General features: G+C 41.4%; 1 protein-coding gene across 1 annotated transcript in view; it reads left to right on the top strand.

Moving 5' to 3' along the window:
• The window catches only part of chsy1 (chondroitin sulfate synthase 1), a 48,452-nt gene that overhangs the window by 2,477 nt on the left and 22,360 nt on the right, over positions 1–23,615 (top strand). The window contains exon 2 of the mRNA XM_027162320.2: positions 1,027–1,522. Within this exon, the coding sequence (XP_027018121.2) occupies positions 1,027–1,522 (496 nt within the window). The remainder of the gene's footprint in view (positions 1–1,026; positions 1,523–23,615) is intronic.

The raw sequence follows: 23,615 nt of genomic DNA, 5'->3' as shown, positions 1-23,615 counted from the left end.
TGGTCCCTCAACCACTTAATTACATGCCTGAACCATAGATCTCTCACACTCTCGCTTCTCTTATTTAATTTCCTTTCATTGTAGCTTACATCATATTAAGAGCGAAATTCCTGCATCAAGTCTGATGAATGATTTACTTCTGTTACTTTCACGTTTAATCCCAAAAGAGCTGAAAACTGCATTTTCATTTGAAATGGCTCTCTCTCTCTCCCCCCTGAACATCTACGTCTGACATCACTTCCCTACAAGCACATGCATGCAAACATAAGAATCCGTGGCAAAGGGAATTTCCTTCAAACAATTATTTCGCTGAAGGTGTCACTAAAAAGATCATGTCTATGTTCTTTCTCGACCCTTCGACACTATTCAGATCTCTCCACTCGGGAGTGGTTTCAGTTTTTTGCCAGAGAGAACCAGTGTCTCGGTGTGGACAGAAGGCCAATATATAGAGAAAAAAAATGTTTTCGAACTTAACCTGATTAACATGGACCTTAGTAACCAGTTTTCTACTATGGTGCTGTTCTTGCGATCAGTCTACCTCATTGTTTATTTCAAATTACAGAATAGAATACTTTTCCGTTGATTTCCTCATGGTGGTACGTATTTTTTTCCGTTACACCAGTGGTTCATATTGCTTTTGCGTCCAGCTGCATGTCCTGAACAGTGTTGATTGGATTTCGCAACTGTCCCCATCTGGACTCCCCTCTGAACTGCACTGAAACCCCTTTTTCTGTGTAATTTACTGCTTCCAGAAACCCACAACATAGCGATGCTGACCAGAACTAAACAAAACTACTGTCACTTTTTTGGCTTTAGAAATTTTCTACGCACACAAGATCAATTACAGTTTTTATTATTATTTATTTATTTATTTTTTTAAAAGTATTTGATTTTTTTATTTATTCATTTTAATTCTATTTGTTTTTATTTTTCATTTTCACCAGCATCTTGTTTTTTTTTTTACCCCCCCCCCCCAAAAAGAAAATGTTTTCTAACTATATCTGGTCACGTTTGTGTGTTGGGCAGGACCTGGGCTCAGAGCATTCCAGGTAAAGTGGAATTCTTCTCTAGCGAGGGCTCAGACACGTCCCTTCCCATCCCCATCGTGGCCCTCAAAAACGTGGATGACTCTTACCCTCCACAGAAGAAATCGTTCATGATGCTCAAGTACATGCACGACCACTACCTGGACCGCTTCGAGTGGTTCATGCGTGCCGACGACGACGTCTACATCAAGAGCGAGCGCCTAGAGAGCTTCCTGAGAAGCCTGAACAGCAGCGAGGCCATTTTCCTGGGCCAGACAGGAATGGGTGCTCGTGACGAGCTGGGAAAGCTGGCACTGGAGCCCGGCGAGAACTTCTGCATGGGAGGCCCAGGCGTGATCATGAGCCGCGAGGTACTGCGCAGGATGGTGCCTCACATCCGCCAGTGTCTACAGGAGATGTACACCACACACGAGGACGTAGAAGTGGGACGCTGCGTGCGCAGATTTGCCGGGGTGCAATGCGTCTGGTCTTATGAGGTGAGTGATGATTGGGTCATGATCGTTATGTTAGATGCCTTTATTTTGTCACTTGTACATTACAGCACAGTGAAATTCTTACTTTTCATATCCCAACTTTGGAGATTGGGGCCAGAGCACAGGGTCAGCTATGATACAGCACCACTGGACCAGTGAGGGTTAAGGGCATTGCTCAAGGGCTCAACAGTGGCAGCTTGGCAGTGCTGAGGCTTGAACCCTGATCCTTCTATCAACAATCCAGAGCCTTAACCACTTGAGCCACCACTGCCCAGAGAAGTAACCGAAAATGAATGTTATTCAGAATAGGAATGTTTTCTAAACGAATACAAATATAGATATGAATATGAGGAACACTATGGTGGTGTGAAGAAACCCCAGAAATTCCACATTTCTAAAATTTTACTTTTCACGTTTTCCCTTTCCCATGTAAAATCAGACTTCAGTTGCAGATAAGAATTTTTGGAACATTTAAACAGATCAAAATACAGGAAGATGATGGTTTTTTTTTTTTGGTGAAACCGGTGGTTTCTAGTCCGTCCATTAAGACAAAGTTGCCTTGCTTCTACTAGAATAGTGCACAGAAATTCCCACTCAATTAAAAAAACCCCGCAGATGTTCAAGTCGCATTTTCAGGTTGTTCGTTTTTTTGTGTGTGCTGAATGCCAATTTCAACAAATGGCCCTTTGTGTAATATGCAGATAAATCAGGAAACAGAAGGTCAGAGCGCACTGATTGCATGGAAAGTATTTCTGCCATCTGAAATCATACTGTAGTACACATTGTTCTAAAATCAGCTCTTTTTTTTTTTTTTTTTTTGTAACAGTCTCTTAGAACTGCAATTTGGACGATTGAAAATTATAGGGTGCAGCTTTGGCAAAATGGATCCCGTAACACCCCCCCCCCCCCCACACACACACACACACACGCACACACATACACACACCCCACACCCCACAACCATCATCCAAACTCCCTGGAAACCATTAACCAGAGCAGCTCCCTTATAAGCCACTGCTTTATATCTTTGTTTGGGTTGAAACTGTGCGCTTTCTTCTCTCGGAACGAGGAAGTCTGCGTAACAATAACAGCTTTGTTCAGAACAGGTTCATTTACAGCTGAAGGGGATTGCTGATTCAGAATAGTTTCATTTCTCTAAGGGGAAAAAAAAGCTATTTATACGTCCCATTTCCTTTAGCAACTTTCTCCTTTCTTGTTGAGAGGCAGGCAGACCAAATATGAATCTTTTCCGTGTTGTGAAAATACAGGATTTAACAAAAAAAAGCAGTTAAAGGTGTTTATTTTTGTGGCAGAAAAAAAGGTGATGTTTCCATGGTTTATAAGTTCACTGGGTCAACGTGATAGTTAGTGGTCCGTCAATGCCGGGGGCATATTAAAAAGAATCACAAAAGTTGTTCCACTGAGTTACTGTGCGGATTTCTCATATAAATGTCTGTGACGTGTCCTCTAGTGAACGCAGGAGTTTAGCGGCAGCATGCAGATGGATGTGTGTATCGAGCAGGCCAAAGTTCCCCGAGGCTCAGGTTGATTGGCAGCACAGACTCGGCACTCATAACTGTTCTACTGACTGCTATATAAAGGAATTATTACTCCAGTAGTCATAAATATGAAACACCGTGACTCTTAAGAAGCCATGTCGCTTAACTAAGATAAGGGGCAGTTATATCAAATTCTACATAAAACAACTAACATCCGAACGATGATGCCAGTTACATTAGAGATCTTAACTGTTATGTGTTACCAATGTTGACTAGTGTGATGGTCGACGATGATGATGCCACGGTTTTGAATTCGATGTAGGTAGAAAAACGTTTGTTTTTCATCAGCACTCTAAACCAGCCATGTTGTCAGTTTACTAATCAGTCAAAGAAAGGCATATAAAGTAAAATTATGTACAAACGTTGGTTAAAACATCCCATTTTTACCGTCTTGATGTCTCCTGCCCTGGAGCTAGTCTCTCGTGTAGTGAGGTTGCGATCGGCTGTATTGAAACCATGGATCTGCTACAGAAGCCGCACTCTATGGCATTTTGTTCTTTTCTTTTTCTTTTTCTTTTTCTCTTCTTCCCTTCCTTTCCCTTCCCCCAGTTCTTGGTGCGATCTGCTGTAACACTTTGCTGGGTTTGTGTCTGGACTTTACTCTGCTGAACGATGGCCCCTGACCATAAAGCAGTTCTGTATAACCGACCTCCCAGCTTCCTGAATACTTTGCTATGGGTTGAATAGCTGAGCGTTTGCTTCATGGAACAGCTCGTGCTTTTGCGCACCAGTAAAGAACCGGAGAGGAAGCTGTTGAAGTGTATTGATATGCGACTCGCATGCTGTGGAGCTTTTAGAGTTTTGGCTGGCCCTTCACTCCGCCTCTCTGCACAGTGCCTTCGGATAAACATTTGGGGCTGTGTGAAAAGAGATGATGTACTTTCCCGTTCTCCAGCAGCCACGATTGCATATTTGCTTCATATCCCATTCCCCACTAAGTCTTCCTGAAGCGTTCAGTCTACTAAACCCATCCATCTAGGCAAAATGACCTCTTTTCCACTCTCGCTGGCTTGACGAGGCGTGTACAGTCTTTCACTGTAAATACGACTATGGTGCTCTTAAATGGGCAAAATGAAATTAAGCTTGGACGGATATCAGAAGCCTCTGATTAAATGACAGGCAGCATTTGGCAGGTGGAACGTGCCTGGAGAGGAGGCTGTGCTTCTAAAAGCCTTTTCCCCCGTGCCTGGGACCAGTAGGGGCTTTAATGTGCATTTGATGTGTGCTTTAATTGCAGTCAAGCAGGTCTGGTTAGAGACAGCACAGCTGGGCAACCTGCTATTAACGTCAGAGCATTTTGCCTTCAGTCCTTTATAGACATGGCCAAGACCTACTGCATCGCGAGTTTCAACAAGTCCTGAGAGAGACACAGCCTTGTAAAGTGACCACAAAGTTTAAGAAGTTTGTTGTTTAAAACGGTTACTCGTGACTGTTAAATAAAGACGCTTTCCTCTGAAGATGCTGAAATTGAGTAAGTTCAGTGTAGCTGCTGTTTCTTCTAGTGTCCTGACACTGAGTCTCAGGCTGGAATTAAGTTTAGATGCTACAAGACATTTTCACAGTTTTAAACAGAACACTTTTCTCTGTGTCCGTGCCATGATGTACACAGAGCACACGGGCAGCAGTGTCTACCTTGGCCAGTGCAGTCGCCCCATCGGTGTAGACTAACCTCTCATCACCTGACCATGTGTCAATCACAGCAGCCCAGAATCCTTCCACAATGTCGTTGGACCTCTTCGCTCTGTTCTTTTCTTCCACCATCTAGCTCCAGGCTAAAGCACGAGTCGCGTGCCGCTTTTCATCTTTGTGTGCGTGTTATTGACTGCTAAACTGTAAAGAGAGCGATGTAGTGATACAGAGGTCAGTTATGTGCTTTTGAAAGAAGCTGTGCTTTAATGGTTTTGTGTGGAAGTAAAGCCAATGTTCCAAAGCTGCGGCGGCTTAAAATGTAGGTTTGTATGCACTCCGACCCCAACAAGCTGGGATATATGCAACGAAAAGAATTTCTCTCTGCTGTAACATATGTGATGTCGGTGTCCTTGTTCTGTATCCTTGCATCGACCCCTATTTTTTTTTTCTATCATCTACTTTCTTGACAAATAACAGATCAAAATTTTGTTTGATGCCCTTTTTTATTGGGAAAGCCGATCGCATGCATCACTTTCCACTTCATTTGGTAGCCATTTCTTTTTCTTTTTCTTTTTTTAAAGACAGTGTTTTGACAAAATACCGACCTGTTATTTTGTGATCTACAGGCATCAGTCTGCTGTAATATCCGCAGGTGACAGTCATCTTCACCATCATTTTACTTTCGCTAGCTTTTTGTGTAGCTCCAGTGAAGCCAAAGTCCACAGTCTACACCATCAATACTGTTTCCTGTTATCACCAATTTTTGCCAATAATTCGGTCTCTAACCTCTCATGAATTTGCTCAAAGCCAGTCTAGAGACCACAAAGCAAAATCACATTCTGTGCAACAAAGTTGATTGCTTATATAATAAAAAAAGTTATACTATTTTATACTATAAGTTAGTATAAAATCCATAATTTTTAAAAAAATTTGTGGTTGTGTATTTTTTTTTTGGAGTTCTGTTAAAAACAAACACACACAAACCCATGCTTGTGCCTGTAATACTGTGACAGTTAAGCTGTATTAAGTGTGAAGTCATGGAGCCACCCTCAAACCTCCTGTAACTTCCTCATTTTGCACCTCACATGCTAGGCTTCGTTGTCATGGCACCTGGTGCATGATTGCTGAAAGCATATTCACGGTGGCTGAGGGAGTATTTTTGCTGTTGAAGGCCTGCAATTCATCATCATTCATCTCACAGCCGCCGTTTCCCCCCCGACATAAACGCTTCCACTAAACGACTCAAAAGCTCACTGGCACAAAATAAAAGGCAGGCTGAGTTCTGCAGACAAGCTCAATACTTTCTCGTTATTAATGTGGGAACATCTCACCTGCTCAGCCGTGCCTTGTTTTGTCGTGACTTGATTTTTTAAAAAATTTTTTTTTTTTTTGGGAGTCTTGTGTGTATGATCTGTGATGTCACTTAATGCTGTCTGTTTCTTCCATCGTCATGAAATTACAACGTGAAGATTATTTTACTATATTTATTTTTTAATCAATTGATATTTATTTATTTATTTATTTATTTATGGATTTGTATTCATCAGGAACAGAGGTGTGTTTGTAGGTTTGTCTCATAAGTGTGCATGTCTCTGTGCTCGCCGAACTGAAGTGCTGTCATTCATGACACCGAATACCTTCATAGCAGTGTAATCCCGTATACCGTTTAAACATCGTTGCCTTTTACGTCACGAATTCCTTCTTTCTTCTTATATCCCGTCTTTGGAAGTTGGGGTCAGAGCACAGTGTCAGCCATAACAGAGAGAGGTTTAGAGGACTCGCTCAAGGGCCCCAACAGTGGGCGATCTTGAACCCCTGACCTGTCAATCAACAACCCAGAGCCTTAAACACTTGATCCGCCACCAGGATGTATTCTAAATCTAGGAGATCCCATAAGCCAACATGTTTAATGGTTTAGTTATGTTCATTTGTGCTATTTTGTGCAGGAAATCATTCAGTTAACAAGCAGCTATATGTCTTTAAGAGGCTGTTACCATAGAAACTCGGGTAATTGTCACAGGCTAGGATTTGTTAAACAATTTCTCGATATTATGTAGTATTTGTAAATTTTCGAGGTTTAAAAGTATAATGGATAAAAAAACATGCACTGTGATGGATTATTGTCAGTACAGATTGCTCACGATGCCTATATCTGTGTTTATTTATTAAAATTTTTTTTTTCTTTTTTTTTAAAATGCTGTAATCCTCTTTGCAAAACTATGAGGACAACATTTACAGCTTTTGGCAGATGCCCTTATTCAGAGCGACGTATATAAGTGCTTAAATCTCTCACTGCATACATTAATTCTGGTTCACTAGGTTACATACAACATGAGTTTACCCACAGCAGAGCCTCCGCAGTGTCACTTATAGACTGTTGGAGTAGAGAATGTTCAGTTTAGCATTTATTCCAAAATAAAGCTGTCATTATATTGTCTGGGTTTGTAGCTTTTTTTGGGAGTGCAAATCATGCTGCAGAATTCTGCCTAGTTCACCATGAAGGCATGTGCAGTGCAAATATTTGTGTCCACAATAACACACTCGCTCTGGTAATTATTTTGAACAGTGTGGCTTGTTTGTTCCCGGTGAATGTCATGACACCTCCAACATTATTCATGCCTTAATTCTGCCAGTGTTGCATGATACTAAATCCCTGCGTCCGCTGCATCCTCCAAGAAAGCAAAGGCAATGTTCCAGCATTAAGATCACACTGATCTTGAATAAGCACCCTGTTGCGGAAATTGTCGAATCGCAGCCACATGCTGATGCAGCAGAAGTGAAACCACAAAGGTTTTTTGTGTGCATGCGCTCGTACGCGTCCCGTCAGCAGAAACGCTGCCGTCCTTCTGCGTCCTTGCAGATAAATTTCCTTTTTTTTTTTCTTTTTCTGCTGTTTTTCTGGCCACATGTTTGCAATCCTCCCACATGTACAGTATACTCCTTTTAACAGTGTGCATCTAGAAAAAAAACCCCAAAAGTGCCAGAGCAAAATCAGGAATTACCTGGCTGTGGTAGTGCTGTACTTTTGCAGCTCATTTCATAGACTCTTCTCTAAAGATCTGTGTGTGATGGCTCATTATTGATCTTGCAGTGTGTTCTGGTCAGCCAGGCTGGTTATGCCAAAAAAACAGGAAGTCCTCTCTTATTTACAGTGTGTGTCTGAAGCATGCTTGCGTTTAAACAAGTAGCTGAAGGATTCCTTGTGTTGACCCAGTGACATTTTTCTTGTTTTCACAGCATTGCTCTGCATGTTTCACAAGCCTTTGTTTAGGCCATCTGGACATTGACTGTCCCGAGAATCAGGATCATAACTTTCTTCCCTGACTTGCTTTATGACTGCTTTATGGTTATGGCCTAATTAGATTTGCCCTGCTGTGCTCGTTAAATGTACAGTATTGCTTGTTCATGACTCTCCTCATGGTCATAGCAGAGCTTTTTATTCGCTTAGCTAATGAGTGTTCGAACACCAAGCCACGAGGTCTGCCTGTGCTTTCATGTCTGGACAAATGATAAATTCATTAGCTCACCACCCTGAGAAATCTCCACCACAAGCTACAGGGTTCTGAAATGGTTGCAATGTAACCTACTTGACTAGGCTTTAAAAGTGTTTGCTAATAATGTAATAACGAGTTAGCTAGTTAAGGGCTTTAATAGAAAGAAATGGAAGCGTTTGCCGTGTGAGAGACGCAGTGTAGCTTTGTTATCCTATTCTAATAAGGCTTCTGTTGAAGTGCCACAGCTTATTGTTGGGCAGTGAATCACCTATGAATGCTGTTCCGCTGTTGCGTCGAAATGACCTTATCTGTAGTCTGGCTAACATCTTTTTCTGTTCTTGTGGTTAATGTTCATGTCTGCACGTTGTACTCGTTATATGGCAGCTTGGTTTTTTGTATCTTATTTTTTTCATAAATTTATTGGGTGTTTAATAGGGTTTTTCTTTTTATCCCCTCCCTCTCTCTTTTATGGATGTGTGTAATGTATGTATAGGAATCTTCCTGTCAACTAATCAACTGATTGCACAAAGGACCCAAGATCTCCTTGTTTCATGGCGCACTTGATACCGATTTGTCCATCTCTGAGTCTGGACTCTTATGATTTGCTTTTTTTTTTTATTTATTTGAATCCATCTGAGCTGCACCTATTTCTGGAGGCTGTCTAGGTTTTTATACGTTTGCAAATGGAATGTCCAGCTAAATGCGGCACACCTCGTCTTGTGTCTTGCATTTTAAACGAGATTGTCGCCCTGACTGCCTCCCCCAGTCCCCCCCCAATTCCTCTCACCATGTCCCTCGCAGTCAGTCATGCATGTGGCAAACCGGGTGTATTTTCAGCCATCCTGTGGTCACTGAGCTGATGTATGTGTAATTTTGTTGCTCCAAGGCAAGAGGCTAAAATTAGGGCCACCACGAGCACATGAATGTTTACTAGTTTTATTTAAAAATAAATGCAAGCCGAGGTTAAAAAGGCTGGTGTGCGCATCGGGCTTGAAACGCTCCTTCTGTGTAGGCTGTGGGATATTCAGCACTTTCGTGTCACGGAGTTCATTAGCTCAACTGTATCAAATTATTATTTTTTTAAATTATTCTTATAAATTATGATTTTGAGTCCAGGTTCCATTTTTCTTATCTCAGGTTTCCCCATTTATTCTCGTCATTGTCTCCACCCTGCATCCTCGAAGGCACCCTGGGAGACGTTGGTGCAAGGCAGGTTTACATACAATTCCCACCGGTTTTATTTCTTGAGAGGTTCAAGCTACGTCCTGTCGTATGCTTACTGTTAGACTGCAGGCGCTTCATCACAGCGGTGACTATTAATCTGCCAGTTGTTTGGGAATTAGCGTGCATCGAGTGTTTCTATTCTCTGCCGCTTGCTACTTTTTCTGTTAATGCTGAGCATACACTTCTTAATCCAGCCCTGAATATAGCGTGCCAGAGAAAACTGCCTCTATCTTTTTTTTTTGAGTCACCGATGATTTGATTGGCCAAGAGGATCACATAATGTGGGACTGGCCGAGTGACAGCTCTCTGCTCCTCTAATCCTGTCCAAGACCCTCATATGGGAAAAAAGGTTACCAATTATGTAAATACTGTAAATGTACTGTGAGACGGCAAAAGACCCATTTTTCAAGGGAGGATTGTTAATAACCAGTCAGAAGACCACAAAAAAGCAGCAGCAGTGAGTTTGCTTGCCTGATGAGGTGAAGGCCTACGTCTTTACTCAGATGAGGGTTGGAAATGAAATAATAAAAATGGGAACGCTCCTAATTCAGCTAACAGATCGAGGTGTGGCTACCTTTAGACACAACAATCCCATTCAGTTAAATCTTCTGAAAGTGGCGGGAAGCCGTTTTGATCGGTTTGACGTGTTGGAACATTGTGTACGTACGTCGACGCCAAACAGTGACGATGGCCACATTTCCAGCTGCAATTTTTTTTTCTTAAATCAATTTTAGACTGCAGGATTACAGCATCCCTTTTAAGATTATTACTTGTCAAACTGTTTGACAACAGCCCAATAAATTTATGGCAGGATTTTATAAAAGGCTTGTTCTCCAATTTTATAATGATCCTCCACTGATAGTCCTACGATCCTCCACTGATGGACCTGCGATTAAAGAAATGTTAAATGATTAAATGATGTTAATCTGCTTCCGTCATCAATCAGTACGATTCAGGCTCATGGAGAAAATGGCTTGCATAAACAACCATTTTTCAAAGTGATCTTACGGAAATATTTGTTATCCATTTTTTCCCCCTCCTTTTCTAATAGCTTATTTGTATCTGTCCTGTGAGTGTTGCGTAACCCTGTGCTGTCTTCCTATAGACAGGTTTTACACACCGTTCGTAGCAGCAGATACACAATGAGATAATCGACTGGTTTCTAGACTGCCAGGTCTTTTTGGAGGGATATCTTTGGAAGCCCTGGCAATAAATCTAATGTTTGTTTGATTTGCTAAAACTGATCAGTGAATTGGATCCTAAACACATATGAAATGAATCTGCAGTAATTGTGGAGTCATTACTCCTTTTAAATAATTCCTTGCAAGCACGACTATGAGTTCTGACTTCCTCAGAGTTGAACAGGAACTAGGGGATCCTGGCCATCTCTTTATCTCTAGCTAAAAATCCAGGAAAGCAGAAGTGGCCTGTCTAAATCAGAACTCTAATACAGCAGATCATGGGGCAGCTTTTGTAATTGTGCTTTGTCTCGGTTTGCATTTAAAAGAGGACACTTGAAATGTGTGTTGCTTGTTGTTTTGATGTGGCCACAGTTAAGGATACAAACCATCATGCACACGCTTTTGAGCATCATTCTCCCCATGGGACTTTCAGCATCGCAGACCTCAGCATACAGGTCCGGTAGGACCGTCTGGTAGGATCCTACATGGCAGAGGAGGATGGTGATGGTGCACCAGTTCAGTTGAAAACAGGATTTGTGTGCAGCAACAAATGCAGGGAGTGTGTTAGGCACACAGCTTGAGCTTGCTGGCTCTGTGGTTGTTCGTTATCTTTGTGCCAAAAGGCAGCCCTGCCAGAGCGCATCTAATGAATTTCGGCGGTTTCTGCTTTCTCCAGTACTCAGCCTCGTCAGCTTGAGGCCTGACCCATCCCTCCTTGCGTACTCCCTCGTGCTTCTCTCTCTCTCTATGCTTTCCCTCTTGGAGTTAATATTTTAACAAGAGGCCTTTTGTGGCCTGGTCATAGCATCCCTTTTATTTCTGACCATGTACTCTACCTCTCTTACCCTTAACCCATTACATTAATTTAATTAGAATTTATTATTATTTTTATTTTTTTACTTTTTTTATTTTTACATCTTCCATCTCATAAATATTGCATGTGACAGTTAGGCGGGTGGTGGTTGTTTTTGTTAGAAAGGAGCATTAGTTGGAGGGTCTACTGTGGATTCACCTCCTCTCTACTCATACAGGCTATGAGGATAGTGCTTTAGGTGCCAAGGCGTCTGAGGAAAACAGCCGTTGATTGTCAGTGCTTCCTTCATTGGAAAAAGGCTCTTAATGTCTGAGCCAGGTGTACAGCCAAACACCATGTATTTTGCAGTTCAGATTGAAGAGAAATTCTAGGAAGTGCCTCAAACCCTGTGACCTTGGTGCTCCTTAAAAATAAAGTGCTGGAATTGCTTGAATGGTCCACATCATGAAGCACCTACTGTTTCATTAACAGAGTTTGATTGAGTTTGTGGTGGAACAGTTGAGCATGATGCATTGCAAGCAAGAACCAGCTTTTATTTTAGCTTCTATCTTACTGTCAACTCATGGCAAAGCAATGATAGCTCTCAGTTTTGTGGTCCATTTGTTTATTTAGCTCATAGCTTCTAATAGAAAAAGGATTCACTTGAGCAGTTGATGGTTAAGGGTCTTGCCAAAGAACTCCTCAGGGGCAGCTTGGCAGTGCAGAGGTAAGATCTCCCATCTGATCGGTGCTTTGAATTGAAGCTTTAACCACTGAGGCTCCACTTCCTTTTCCACGTTCCACTAGCTATAGATGGGGATGAAACGTTTTCAGAAACCACCTCCTCTTTTATTCTCTCTTTTTTTTTTTTCTTTTTTCTTTTCTTGCTTACTCTTAAAACCCGAGTCGGCATTCAGTTCAGTGCACACCTTGAGGTATCTCTGACAAATTTAAACACTTTTCCCCATTGTAAAGGTCTCACTAAATCCAGATTACAACTAAGCAGGGGATGTGGTGGCTCAGTCGTAAAGGATTTGGGTTAATGATTGGAAGGTTGTGAGTTCAAATCCCAGCACTGCCAAGCTGTCACTGTGCTTTTGCGTTTTTTGAGCAAGACCCAAACCACTCCGCTGTTTCCTATATTAATTGTAAGTTGATTTGGATGAAAGCATCACTAAATTCCAGGGGTTTCGTTACCACAACGTAAAGTGGGTGTGTTTCTGGAGGTCTTGGAAAAGTGCCCACTTTCAAAAAAAAAAAAAAAAAGGGAGCATACCTACGATGGATAATGAAGGACAAAACAGTCATAGAGAGATTTTATATTTTATATCTATTATGCTTTATTATCTTACAGTTAACTATTTTCGAAAACAAATAAACAACCAAAAACTACGGTTAGGGTTAGATTATCAAATAGCCCACGCCTGCCCGATGACTCAATCTGTTACGCTGTTCTGAAATCCCTGGTAATAAGTGCATCCCGTTTTATACCATAAAGCCTCCTACTTTGAAATGTAAAAAGAATGATGCTGAATGAAATGGGTGGCATGGCAGGCAGCCATTGATTTTCTAGTAACTGCTATTTAAATAGCAGATTTTCCTCACACTCAAAATGACTCTGGCTAATAAGACATGGTCATTGGAGACGAAGTGTGAGGCTTGGCTGATCAGCTGCACCATTCTGAGATCACACATCAGGCCAAGGTGCTAATGTTATCAGTTTCAGTAAGACTTCTTTCAGGTACCCTGTTTCTCTATGCCACTTCCTGTCGTGTGTTTGTTTCTTATATCCTCTGTGTTTTTAGTACATGGCTTAATAGACCTCCCTGACCGATTTAGTGGGGGTAGTGTGGTGTGTGTCGACAGACATGTCTACGTTGTACAATGTCAATATGTTTCACACGATGTCACCTTCTTGAAAGATGAAAACAATAGACAGCAAGGCCATGTCAATACCAGGTCAATGCTTCTCTTCCCACGTTTTGTTGTTTTTGCTGGTGGTTCGTCATCCATGTTTATAACAGTTTGGCGCTCGTTCGAAGAGGAAGGCCATCAACATGCCTTTCGAACCCAGTCATTTCCACTGCTGAGCTTAAGTGACTCGCTACGCTTTCCGGAGCTAAGTGAAACTCTCACTTTTCCTCATTCACTTCCCAAAACACACACACCCCCCTCATGGGAGTCAAAAATCCAGTCTTTGTTGTGTTGTCTTCGAGCACTTTAAGAGATGTACCACAGAGGTCAGCTTTCAGTTAAAGTAATTAAGCTTTAATCCATGTGTCCAAGCTGTTTGAGGAATTTCACATCATTAAATTGCACAGTTTGAATCAGTGGTTTGAAGCGTGATAAATATTTGATGTAAAGTGAAAACAGTAGGTTATTTTTTTATTATTTTTTTAACAGATCGTTACATGAATAAGGAATTTGATGTAGTCTCCGTCTCCAGGGGCGTTTCTGTGTTTTCTCCACAGGCAATTTAAAAGCTGGCCACTGATTCGATTGTTCAGGATTAGCATTAGCTGTCACAGGGCTGAAATGTCATCTCCAATCAGAGAAAATTCCAAGATCCTCAGAATGAATAATGCAACCTTGGTATCAAGGTTAATGTTGCATGCAGTCAGCTGTCTGTGTTAAATTTACCCCCATATCTGTTATGAAGATTAAAATGTCCACAATTTGACGTTATACTTTTTCTCTGACAATTTAGTGTTGTTGTTTTTTTCTCTGACCTTTTCATTTATAGTTTCTTTGACTTTTATGGATCTATTGAATTGCTGAAACATGTAAATGAGCATGTGAGTCTATGAGAAACGACCAAAGAGACGGTTAGTGAGCATGAGAAGACCGAATAGCTAAGGATAAAGTAAGACTTAAGAGTTGAAAGTCCTAAATACTGAGAGGTTTCGGGAAAAACCAAGGGAGTGGTGGAGAGAAGAAGCGACGGTTCTGTTACAGCATGCACATAGCTCGGGCTCAGGCAATGTGGCAGCCGCCTGTTCCCAGACACACCCTTTTCCTCCGGACACGCCACCATCTCCCAGCCTCTCGCCCGGAATGCCAAAAAGCACTTGCTGCTACTCTTTCCATCATCCTGTGCAGTTAACTGCAGCTCCAGTCATCTGCTTCTGAGAGATCCTGTGTTTTAACTGTGTAGGAGATTGGACTCTGTGACCCAGCCTGCAGGTCTACAGTACAGTCTAAGAAGACTTACACGAAAACGGAGATGAGACCCAAGTTAGTTATTAATGTGAGGTGGGGAAAGGGGGAGGGGCTTCTAAGGGAGTTGATGAATGTCAGTGTTGCAGCTGTCAATAATTCCAGAATTCGATCATTTTCCAGTTTTTTTTTTGGGGGGGGGGGGGGGGATGGTGCTTCATGTGAATTTTCATTGACTCTGCTCCAGAGCTCAGACTAAATGTGTAAGGATTGATCTATATAATATAAATATTAATATACATAATGCCAAGGGTGTGTGTGTGTGTTTGCATTTGTGTGTTCACAAGTCTTGTTTACTTTGTACAAAAGGATCAACACAAAAGGTGTGTTTTTCAACAACACCCAGTAGTTTCCTCTTTCAGTAATGATTAATGAATGGATTTACGAGTTGGAGACTCATTCTTACTCCTCTGCTTACTGATGCCAACTACAGCTATTGCTTCTGTCATGTCCAGGACAGTTATCATGACAACTACAAAGACGGACTAATTCTTGAACCCTCAGCATTATTTTGTAATAAACACAATATATCAGACGAGACCATGAGCCTGGGTCATTTTCTAAATATCACGTAAGTGGCTTTTCTTTAAGCTTGTAAAGTTTTTCTGCATGACGTCTAAAGGGAGTTTGGATACTGTAAAGACTGGATAGAAAGGACCAAGCTATAGTAAGATGTATTCAATTGAAGGAGGTTGGTAACCGTTAACGTCTCAGGGGGAAAAAACATTTCCTTGAGAAGCATAAAAGCTGATATGTATAATTATCGTTGTCTGTTTATCTGTTTAATGGACCTATTGCCCCAGGTTATCTAGCATCGGTGCTAATAATGCTACTGTTTGCTCTGGACTACTGCCATATTCTTGAGTTGGTTGAATGACATGTTATCACCTGCTATTCTGTTCCATTGTTAACACACATTTAAGTTGACTCCTAATAAAAAGGTAGTTATTTTTCTTTTTTGAGCGTCAGCCGAAACATGCTATTTTCATTTGGTTTACACGACAGTCCTCCTGTAAAATGGGACATAAAGTAAACCACAGGACCAACTGCGTAGTATCCTGTTTTTTTTGTTTTTTTTGTTTTTTTTATAAATAATAAATTTTTTGCCATGTTGCATAGTGTCTGGAATGAATCGAATTAAAATGACTTACTGGAATGAGGCCATGTTCCCCTTTTTTCTTTTTACCTGCCATAAAGTAGGTTAATGGATCATTGTACACTTTTCAAAAGGGACTCTATTTATACTGCTCTCACTGCTCTAGCGTTTTTGTTGGTAAGGGACATAAATAGGTTTCATTCTTTGTAATGGTTATAGTTAGTGAAGTTGGCTTATTCATTTTAAAGGCTAGGAAATTATCTGTTCGTGCTACCGATTTAAGATCTGGGTAGTAAATGTAATGCCATCACTTTGAATGTGGTCTCCTGGGAAAGAAAACCCATCACTGGCTAGACGTTAAAGGATGGCAATTAACGTAATTGATAACCAAAGCTGTTCATCACTGCATTCAGTGTTACTCTGGCTTTGCATATCATTACTGAGATTACATTAAGCACCCAGCATGCCCTCTATTCCAGTTCTTTCTAAACCTTCACGAACCTGAAACTGTTTGATGCATGCCAAGTCTGACTCTGAGAATGTCGGCTTTTCTCATTTTTAAAAAGAAGCCAGCAGTAAGCTGCCATGCCTGACTGTTTTCCCTAATCAGATGCTGTCACAGCTGGGGATACCAAGTGTGCATTAAAATTAATTCAGCTGGGAAGGACCAGTCTGGCAAATTGATTTGTCATTAGATGATGCTTGAAGGTAGTTTGTTGTGAAATGTGATGCACAGCTGCATCTCCAGTACAGACCTGTGCCAACTCTTATTTTCAGGCTCACAATTCAGATCATGATTGGCTTTGTTTAAAGGAAAATTGTTTCAAATGTCTCCTCTATGAAATGCCCTGCCAGGATACATTTAACAGACTCCTAGGAAGAACTGTAGTTTTCCAGCGCTACTGTGCCATAAGGCTTGGCTAGCCACACTGACAGTCTTGGCACCATTTTTTGTCACGGAGATGAGTGTTGGCACTGGGATACTTTGTCCTCACTGATCTCTGCTGTGCCTTTCACCCTGCTTTTACTTAGTGCTGACTCAGATCATGGACTGGTGTGTGTGCTTGTGAAACAGTACCACGGAAGGTATGAGTTCAGTAAACTGTTTCATTACATCCAGAGACCCTTAGGCTGTTGAGTGGGTTGTGCTGGTATGCATTGTTTGTTTTTGCAGGTGGAAAGCCACTCCTGGGTTGTTCCCGAGATCCTCCAGAGATCCTTCGGTTAAGGATTTTATTGGGTTGAGACTATGCTGGTTGTCAGTTCCACAGTGATGCGTTGGTCCTTTAACAGGGTGTAAAATGAGGCCATTATGACTCTGGCAGGTTGCCGATTGTCCTGGCAGCTCTCTGGACTCTCAAAGACCAGCCATTACTTATGATTATAGGACTGTTGTACTTATTTATACTAATTCAGTGCTGGTATAGCATTAGGGGATTCTAGTAAATGGATTGCATTTCATTTTAAAGCTCAGAAAAAATGCCTATGTACCTTTTTTTGGAAATTTTGATTAGATGCCTCCTAAGGTGTGAGAACTTTCTCTCCTCTGTAAGGAACGCAATCTGATGTGCAGTTTGGCTTGATACAGATATGAATCCGATATCAGGAGAATGATACCTATTGATGTCCCTTATTAGTAACATCTCTATACTTTCAGATGGGACTGACCCATTTCCTGCATGTAGAGTGCTAGATTCCCATCTGAAAGTTTATAGAGACTAATGGGTGTGAATTTGAAAAGGGATCCTTTGGGAAGTGACGGGCATTGTTTGAGCAGGAGGTTTTTCCCTTTAAATGGTTGTCATATAAATTGCTCAAAGGCTAAAGTGACTAACATGAAACACAATGGTTATCAGTAACTTGCACTGGTTTACATTAGGCTACAAATTTGTTTATATTTTGGGAAATAGTTCCACTTTAATTACATTTTGGGCTGGTACCAAGAAAAACAATAACCCTGTGAGCAGGATTAAAATCAGTCCTGGGTGATGTGTCTAAGGTTGAGAAGCTGTCCGATTCAGAATTCACAGACCATGAAGACTGGCCTTCCTTCCCTCAGGGAGTTTCCAGGGATTCTAGGGTATAAAAGTTCAATAAAAAGAAGACCAAAAGAAGCAAACACACTATCGTCTCAATTGGTTCACACCTACTGTAGGTTTCAATCCAGATACAGATATTGGGAGCTGTAAATAGATAAAGGTTGTTGGGATTGCGTTACACCCCTTTCTAATACACATCGGTGTTCTCTCTCTGGCACATAGTGTTGAGGTCAAACCCACAGACTGACGAGATGATGACTTGTCAGACATGGTGTGCAGTGCCATCCATATTGCGGCGTGTCATGGCGATGGCATGTGTCTAACGCTTATCACTGTGCGCCATCAAATAACGTGCAAGTTTTGTGGAAAATAAGTGTGTACACACCGATAACAGAGCTGTTAAATTGGATATGGCAGTGACATGGATGCTCTATCCCTGTGGGTGTGCAGTGGCTGTGATGCTCCATCACCCGCTTGGCAGGGGGTCTGCGGCAAGTCTGGACAAAACCTTAGTGTGCACATTTATAAACAGATTAGCGCTGATAATCCTTCCCAGTCAGCATCCTCTTTCTTTGTTCATTTTTCCTCTGTGTTGGATTTGGACTAGCAATAAAGAGATGAATCGTTTGGTTTGTGCAGAAGTGTTTATTAGAATAAAAGCAAAGGAAGTAAGTGTGCCAGTCTTTGTTGCCATGTAATAAACTAATTAATATGTGCATCATTTCAGATCATAACAGTTTTTTTGTGCACACGTGCATGCTAGTCTTAACAACGCTGCAAATTTAAAGCAGGGAAACCAAAAGAAGAACCACATTAGTAGCTTTGCCTACCTCCAGCAGATTAAGGATTAGGAATCAGAAAAATAATGTAACCACAACTGGAAGTATTTTTTTCCATTTTACTGTTGGATATGATCTTTTGGTTTGCTGCAAGATACAACAAACATTTCCATCCTTCCACTTCATTGCTCCAATAAGGTCCTCCATTCTAAAGGGTAAAGGTGAGCTAAAGGTTATGCACAAATAAATAAATCTTACGACTGCCAGAGCCACTGTTGAGTCCCAATTATGGCCCAAGACCATCTGCTGCTTGTGTGTGGAACCTGGACCTTGTCTCACTTGCCAGTTGCCAGATCAATAAATGTATATATTGCCATGTTCTGCTCTAAATGCATCTTCTATTTTTCCTGTGATAGTCCCAGTATTGGAGAAAACAAATCAGGTCCTTCTTTGAAATGCATTTGAGTGGACTATTACCACAAGTAAATAATTGATTTCATACAGGACTTGCCAGGTGTTCGATGTGATATAAATAAAGCAACCTAATAAGGAAACAGCAATTTTATATAGCATAATGTATTTTGCTACAAGCTATCGTGTCCTAAAGGCAAGCGATGGAAGGCTACGAAAGTGTGTCTACTTTTGGACTATCTTTCTATAACAAACCAAGAATAAACCCAAATGACTCTTGTTACAGACACAAACACAAACGATGATAAGAATCCCCTTACAGAAAACAGGATATATTGAGCGTAATGGTTGCCGTCAACGTCAAAGCTACGTCTTAATCATAGCTCGTGAAGTTAAGCCAACTTTAGTCTTTATAGCACGGACGGACGTTCTTTACGTTGTAGAAGTAAATGCATTCTGTAGACATCACAGTAAAGAAAGAGAATGAACCCAAGCCTTTCTGAATAATTGCCATATCTTTGTTCTTCAAATGCATCTTTGTAGCCAAACAGATCTCCTTTTCCCCTCAGAACAGGAAACATGAGCTGTGGTGATGGTCCTTCAGAGGTGCAACTGAATCTATAATTTACCTCCTACAGGAGCTTTTAAACTGCATTTTTTTTTTCATTGCTTTCTCTGCGCTAGGCTTTTATTAGTGGTGGAAACGGAATGGAACCGTTTGAGCATAGATGCGCCAGAGTCTAGACAAGCAGTCAGCCATATGGTGCCATGTATAGATCCATCCAGAAGTCCTGACAGAAGGTCGACACAAAGGTCATTCCCTTGCTATTTTGGTGTCGTGTAGCCTGAAGGACAGTCTGCTAGAATTGTGTGAACGCAGCTTGATGGCATGCTATTTAACCTTCGTCTGTTGTGTGAGAAATGTACGTGAGGCTTGGTTGTGTCTACAATGGTGGCTAATTTGACTAGTCTATTGATCACTAAACGTTTATCGTGTACAGTTGCTGTGCTCTAAAGCTTCAGTAAATTCCTATGAGGCTTTTTGTTTCAAATTGTGTTCATGTAATATGACAGAACCACACCAAAACCAACCAAAAAAGAAAATTCAGACAAGGTTAAGCACGGCTGGCACCCAGCTCGACTAGATAGCGGCGTCTCTGTAGATAGGGATCTGGTGATGGAGGAGGGATCTGGTGAATTGATTGGAATTATGGGTAATATAAGAAACAGTTAACCAAAGTAAAAAATAGATTTCAATGGATGATGAGAGCAAAATGTCAATAAATCTAATATCCAAATATTAATTTACACTTAGTTCTGAGTAATTTTTTGCCTTAAATTATGCACCTTGAATATGTAATATCAAGTCTGTATGTAAGAATACGTGTATGTACTGTATCTCAGTTTGCCTACGGCTGGTAATCGTGGGTGGTCATGTCCTCTGTGGCCTAAGCAAAAAAAAGGGGAGAAAGTTGAACTGTCAGTCAGCCAAGCAGGGGATAAAGCTTATTTGTGGTGCTCCCTGCTGACGTCAGCTGGCCCTGCTGCTTAATCACCTTGCGCTGATCACTCTGTCTAGTCTGGCTGTTTTCTCCTTGTCACTTCACTGTGAATAGCTTAAGCAGCACGACTAATGCAAGGAGTTGCAGCATTGTTCCACCTTACTGCCAAATGTCCCACGTCCTTCTGCAGTGTTTGTTTAGAGCTGGCTTGCCCCATTCTTCTTTCACTTCTTGTCTATTTTGTGTGCCATTTCATCCTGTCTGTCTCAGCCATTTCCAGTGCCTGTGTTAAAGGAATGCGCTCTATTTAATGTCCTGTAGTTTTTTTTAGGATGAATACTTTAGTGTCCAGCAAGGACAGATTTACAGATCTATATAGGATCAGTGTGTTGGGGTTTTAGCTTCGAGACCCATCAGTACTTAGAAATAATGCTGTATCTAAAACAGTTACCCACTTGTGGTGTAAGTGGCGAGAGCAGAAACCTCTTTTACATTAGAAAGTGACATGCTTGTGACTTCTGGATCCACCATGCTGACATGCAGACACTTCTATGTTGTTGTATCATATGCTTGTCTGTGCAGGAGTCTAAACTGTATTCTCCATAGCATTGATTGACAACATTCTCTGGTCCGTATCCCTTTTAACCCGATTACTACTTAATAGACTTAAAGCTGAAGGTGTCTGACGGGTGCATAGAGACTACGGAGTGCCCAATCCGTGCAGTGATTTTAGCGTATTAGCTTCACGGCTCTGCTTTTCTTCATGTGACAAGCGTTTTAACCAGCGAGCTACAGAAGCTTGAACAGTCGTACCAGAGAAGGTGAAAGAATGAATCCTCGGTTTTCTTACCACATAGTCAAGTGTGGAAAAGTAAACATGCCTTTGGTTATTATTCTTCCAACGTAGCAAGACATTCAAACAGGCGGTCACAAATCCTCTTTAGATTAGTTACCTACTGGCCTCAGATGCATAGGCTCATTCCCTGTACAACACACACACGTGTGCGCGCGCACACACACACACACACACACACAAGCATGAGTATTAGAATGGATATATGTACTTGTAAATAAAATCTGTCCCACCCATCTTAAATAATTTAAGCTTTAGAGAATCTTTGAATGTAGTGCTCAATGTGGGTGGTTTTAGGAAACAGAGTGAAAAGGCTTGTTGCAGTCTGTGTACCTTCCCATGGATTTCTTTGTTTTCTTAACTTCTGACCCCTTGGTACCATCTGTAACCCTGGTGTTTCTGGCACGTAGAGAGACAATGACAGACTCCCCTGCTACATGGGCTGTTTACACACAGGCTTCAAAAAGTTAAATCTCCAAAGCAGGTCTTCTTCTTTTTTTTTTTTTTTTTATTCCATGTTTGTTTTATGCACACCAAATCATTTGTCATTTCATAATAATACAAAAGTAGCCCCAGAGAGATTACATAATTGAAGCAGATTCCAACATGATACGAACATGTACTAAACTTTGTGTAAATCTGTTGGCAAACTAGAGATAAAGACCTTGTTTTGCTGGTCACAGATCAGTAAAACATGCCAACAATAAAACACCAAGTGTTTGAAGGTTTGAATTTCACCATGCTTCCCAGGGAGCGGCTTCAGTACTATGGGGCCTTTGTCAACCACAGTGGGATTCAGCCATCGCTGCTGAGATTCACCTTTCTGAACTCCTCGATTATCTTCCAAGTTCCTGAGTTCCTTTTGTAGATTACGCCATCTGTAGCGAGAGGTGGCAAGAGGTACAGCTCAGCTGATTCCATCCCCTTGTTCGCCACACACTGAAGGATCCCTTTGGAAGTAATTTGGGCAGTCTTAAGCTTCCTGCTTCTAAAGTTTCATTTTCCCCAAAATTTACCTGACTTTTCAAGCAGCTTTGTGAGAAGGGAGTGGAGAAATAGAGGAGGGATGCCACTCTAACACAGTGCTACCAAGGGCAAGGTCAATTCCCAAAGGGCTCACTGTAGAATGATCTCATTGTTCGTCTCTAAAGTAGGTGCAGACTTTAAGCCAGCTCAGGTTTCCCATGTTTACAATTTACATCTTGCCTGTTACTGTGTGTGTGTGTCTGTGTGTGTGTGTGTCCATGCGAAGGGGCAAAGAACCGAGCGTCCTGGAATGTCTCAATTTTCTACCCAGTAGCTCCACGTAAACGGAGCACTAAATTAAGCCTACAGCAGGTTCAGCTCTGCTGCTTTGGGAGATTATTCAGAGCAATGGAGCAGATTTAAAGATCGTATCCTCTCGCAGATCTTTTCTGTGGCTGTTTGCACTCAGGGTATTTAGCCTTTTAGGTGGTGCTGACAGTTTCCAGTTTCCAAAGTCAAGTCATTCATTTCGAGTTTAGGCACCTCTCCAAATGTAGTTTTCAAGGCAAGTGTATTTTACACACTATTGCTTTAATGTCCTCAAATGGGATTTTGTCCATGCTATTAATCTGTTATATGCATTTTGACAGCACAAGAACTTTTAGAGAGAACATGAGCAAGCAATAAAATTGTATTCAAGGGAACAATATTATGGTGACTGTTTATAGATTGTTTAGATTTGCATCCTTTACGAAATTTTCTGGCAGCATGTTATATTTCTGGAGGTGGAGTTGTCGGTTTTATGCCTGTTTTTGGTTTGGCCTAAAATAAGGACCTCTGAAATGGTTGTTCATTGCTGTCCTAGATGTTCCCATCCCAATGCCAGTAAGTGAACCATAGTTCTTGTCTCCATGACTAAATGCAGTCTTGGTGCTGAACTTCCCTTGATGTATGTTAGTGGCATCATTGTCCATTCCTCTTTAGTGGTTTCCTTTGTGACTCCACTATCAGCTTTAGCACTACAGATAGATTTCTTCTATTTGATGACATGACTGACAACTTGCCACAGTCTCACAGCTGTACCCTCAGCCGAGCAGAGGGTCCTCTGAGAGGCGTTTGTTCTCGCTGTGACTGCACGTTCTGTATTAATTGATGAAAGATGTTCATTATGGTGACTGTCCAACTCCTCCTTACCAATACAGTGGCAATTCATCATCCTTCTCTCCAGACACTTTCAATAGGAGACAAGAATGAGTGAAACGACAGCTTTTGTGTTGTGCCAGCATTTTCCTGACTGCCATTGTGCTGCACGGTCGTTGTCTCGTGTCGGACAAGAAAAGCTCCGCATCCAAGA

This window comes from Tachysurus fulvidraco, chromosome 2 (assembly GCF_022655615.1).
Source record: "Tachysurus fulvidraco isolate hzauxx_2018 chromosome 2, HZAU_PFXX_2.0, whole genome shotgun sequence".
NCBI lineage: Eukaryota > Metazoa > Chordata > Actinopteri > Siluriformes > Bagridae > Tachysurus > Tachysurus fulvidraco.
Note: the sequence above shows the minus strand (reverse complement) of the source record. Positions and strands in the feature narration are given on the sequence as shown.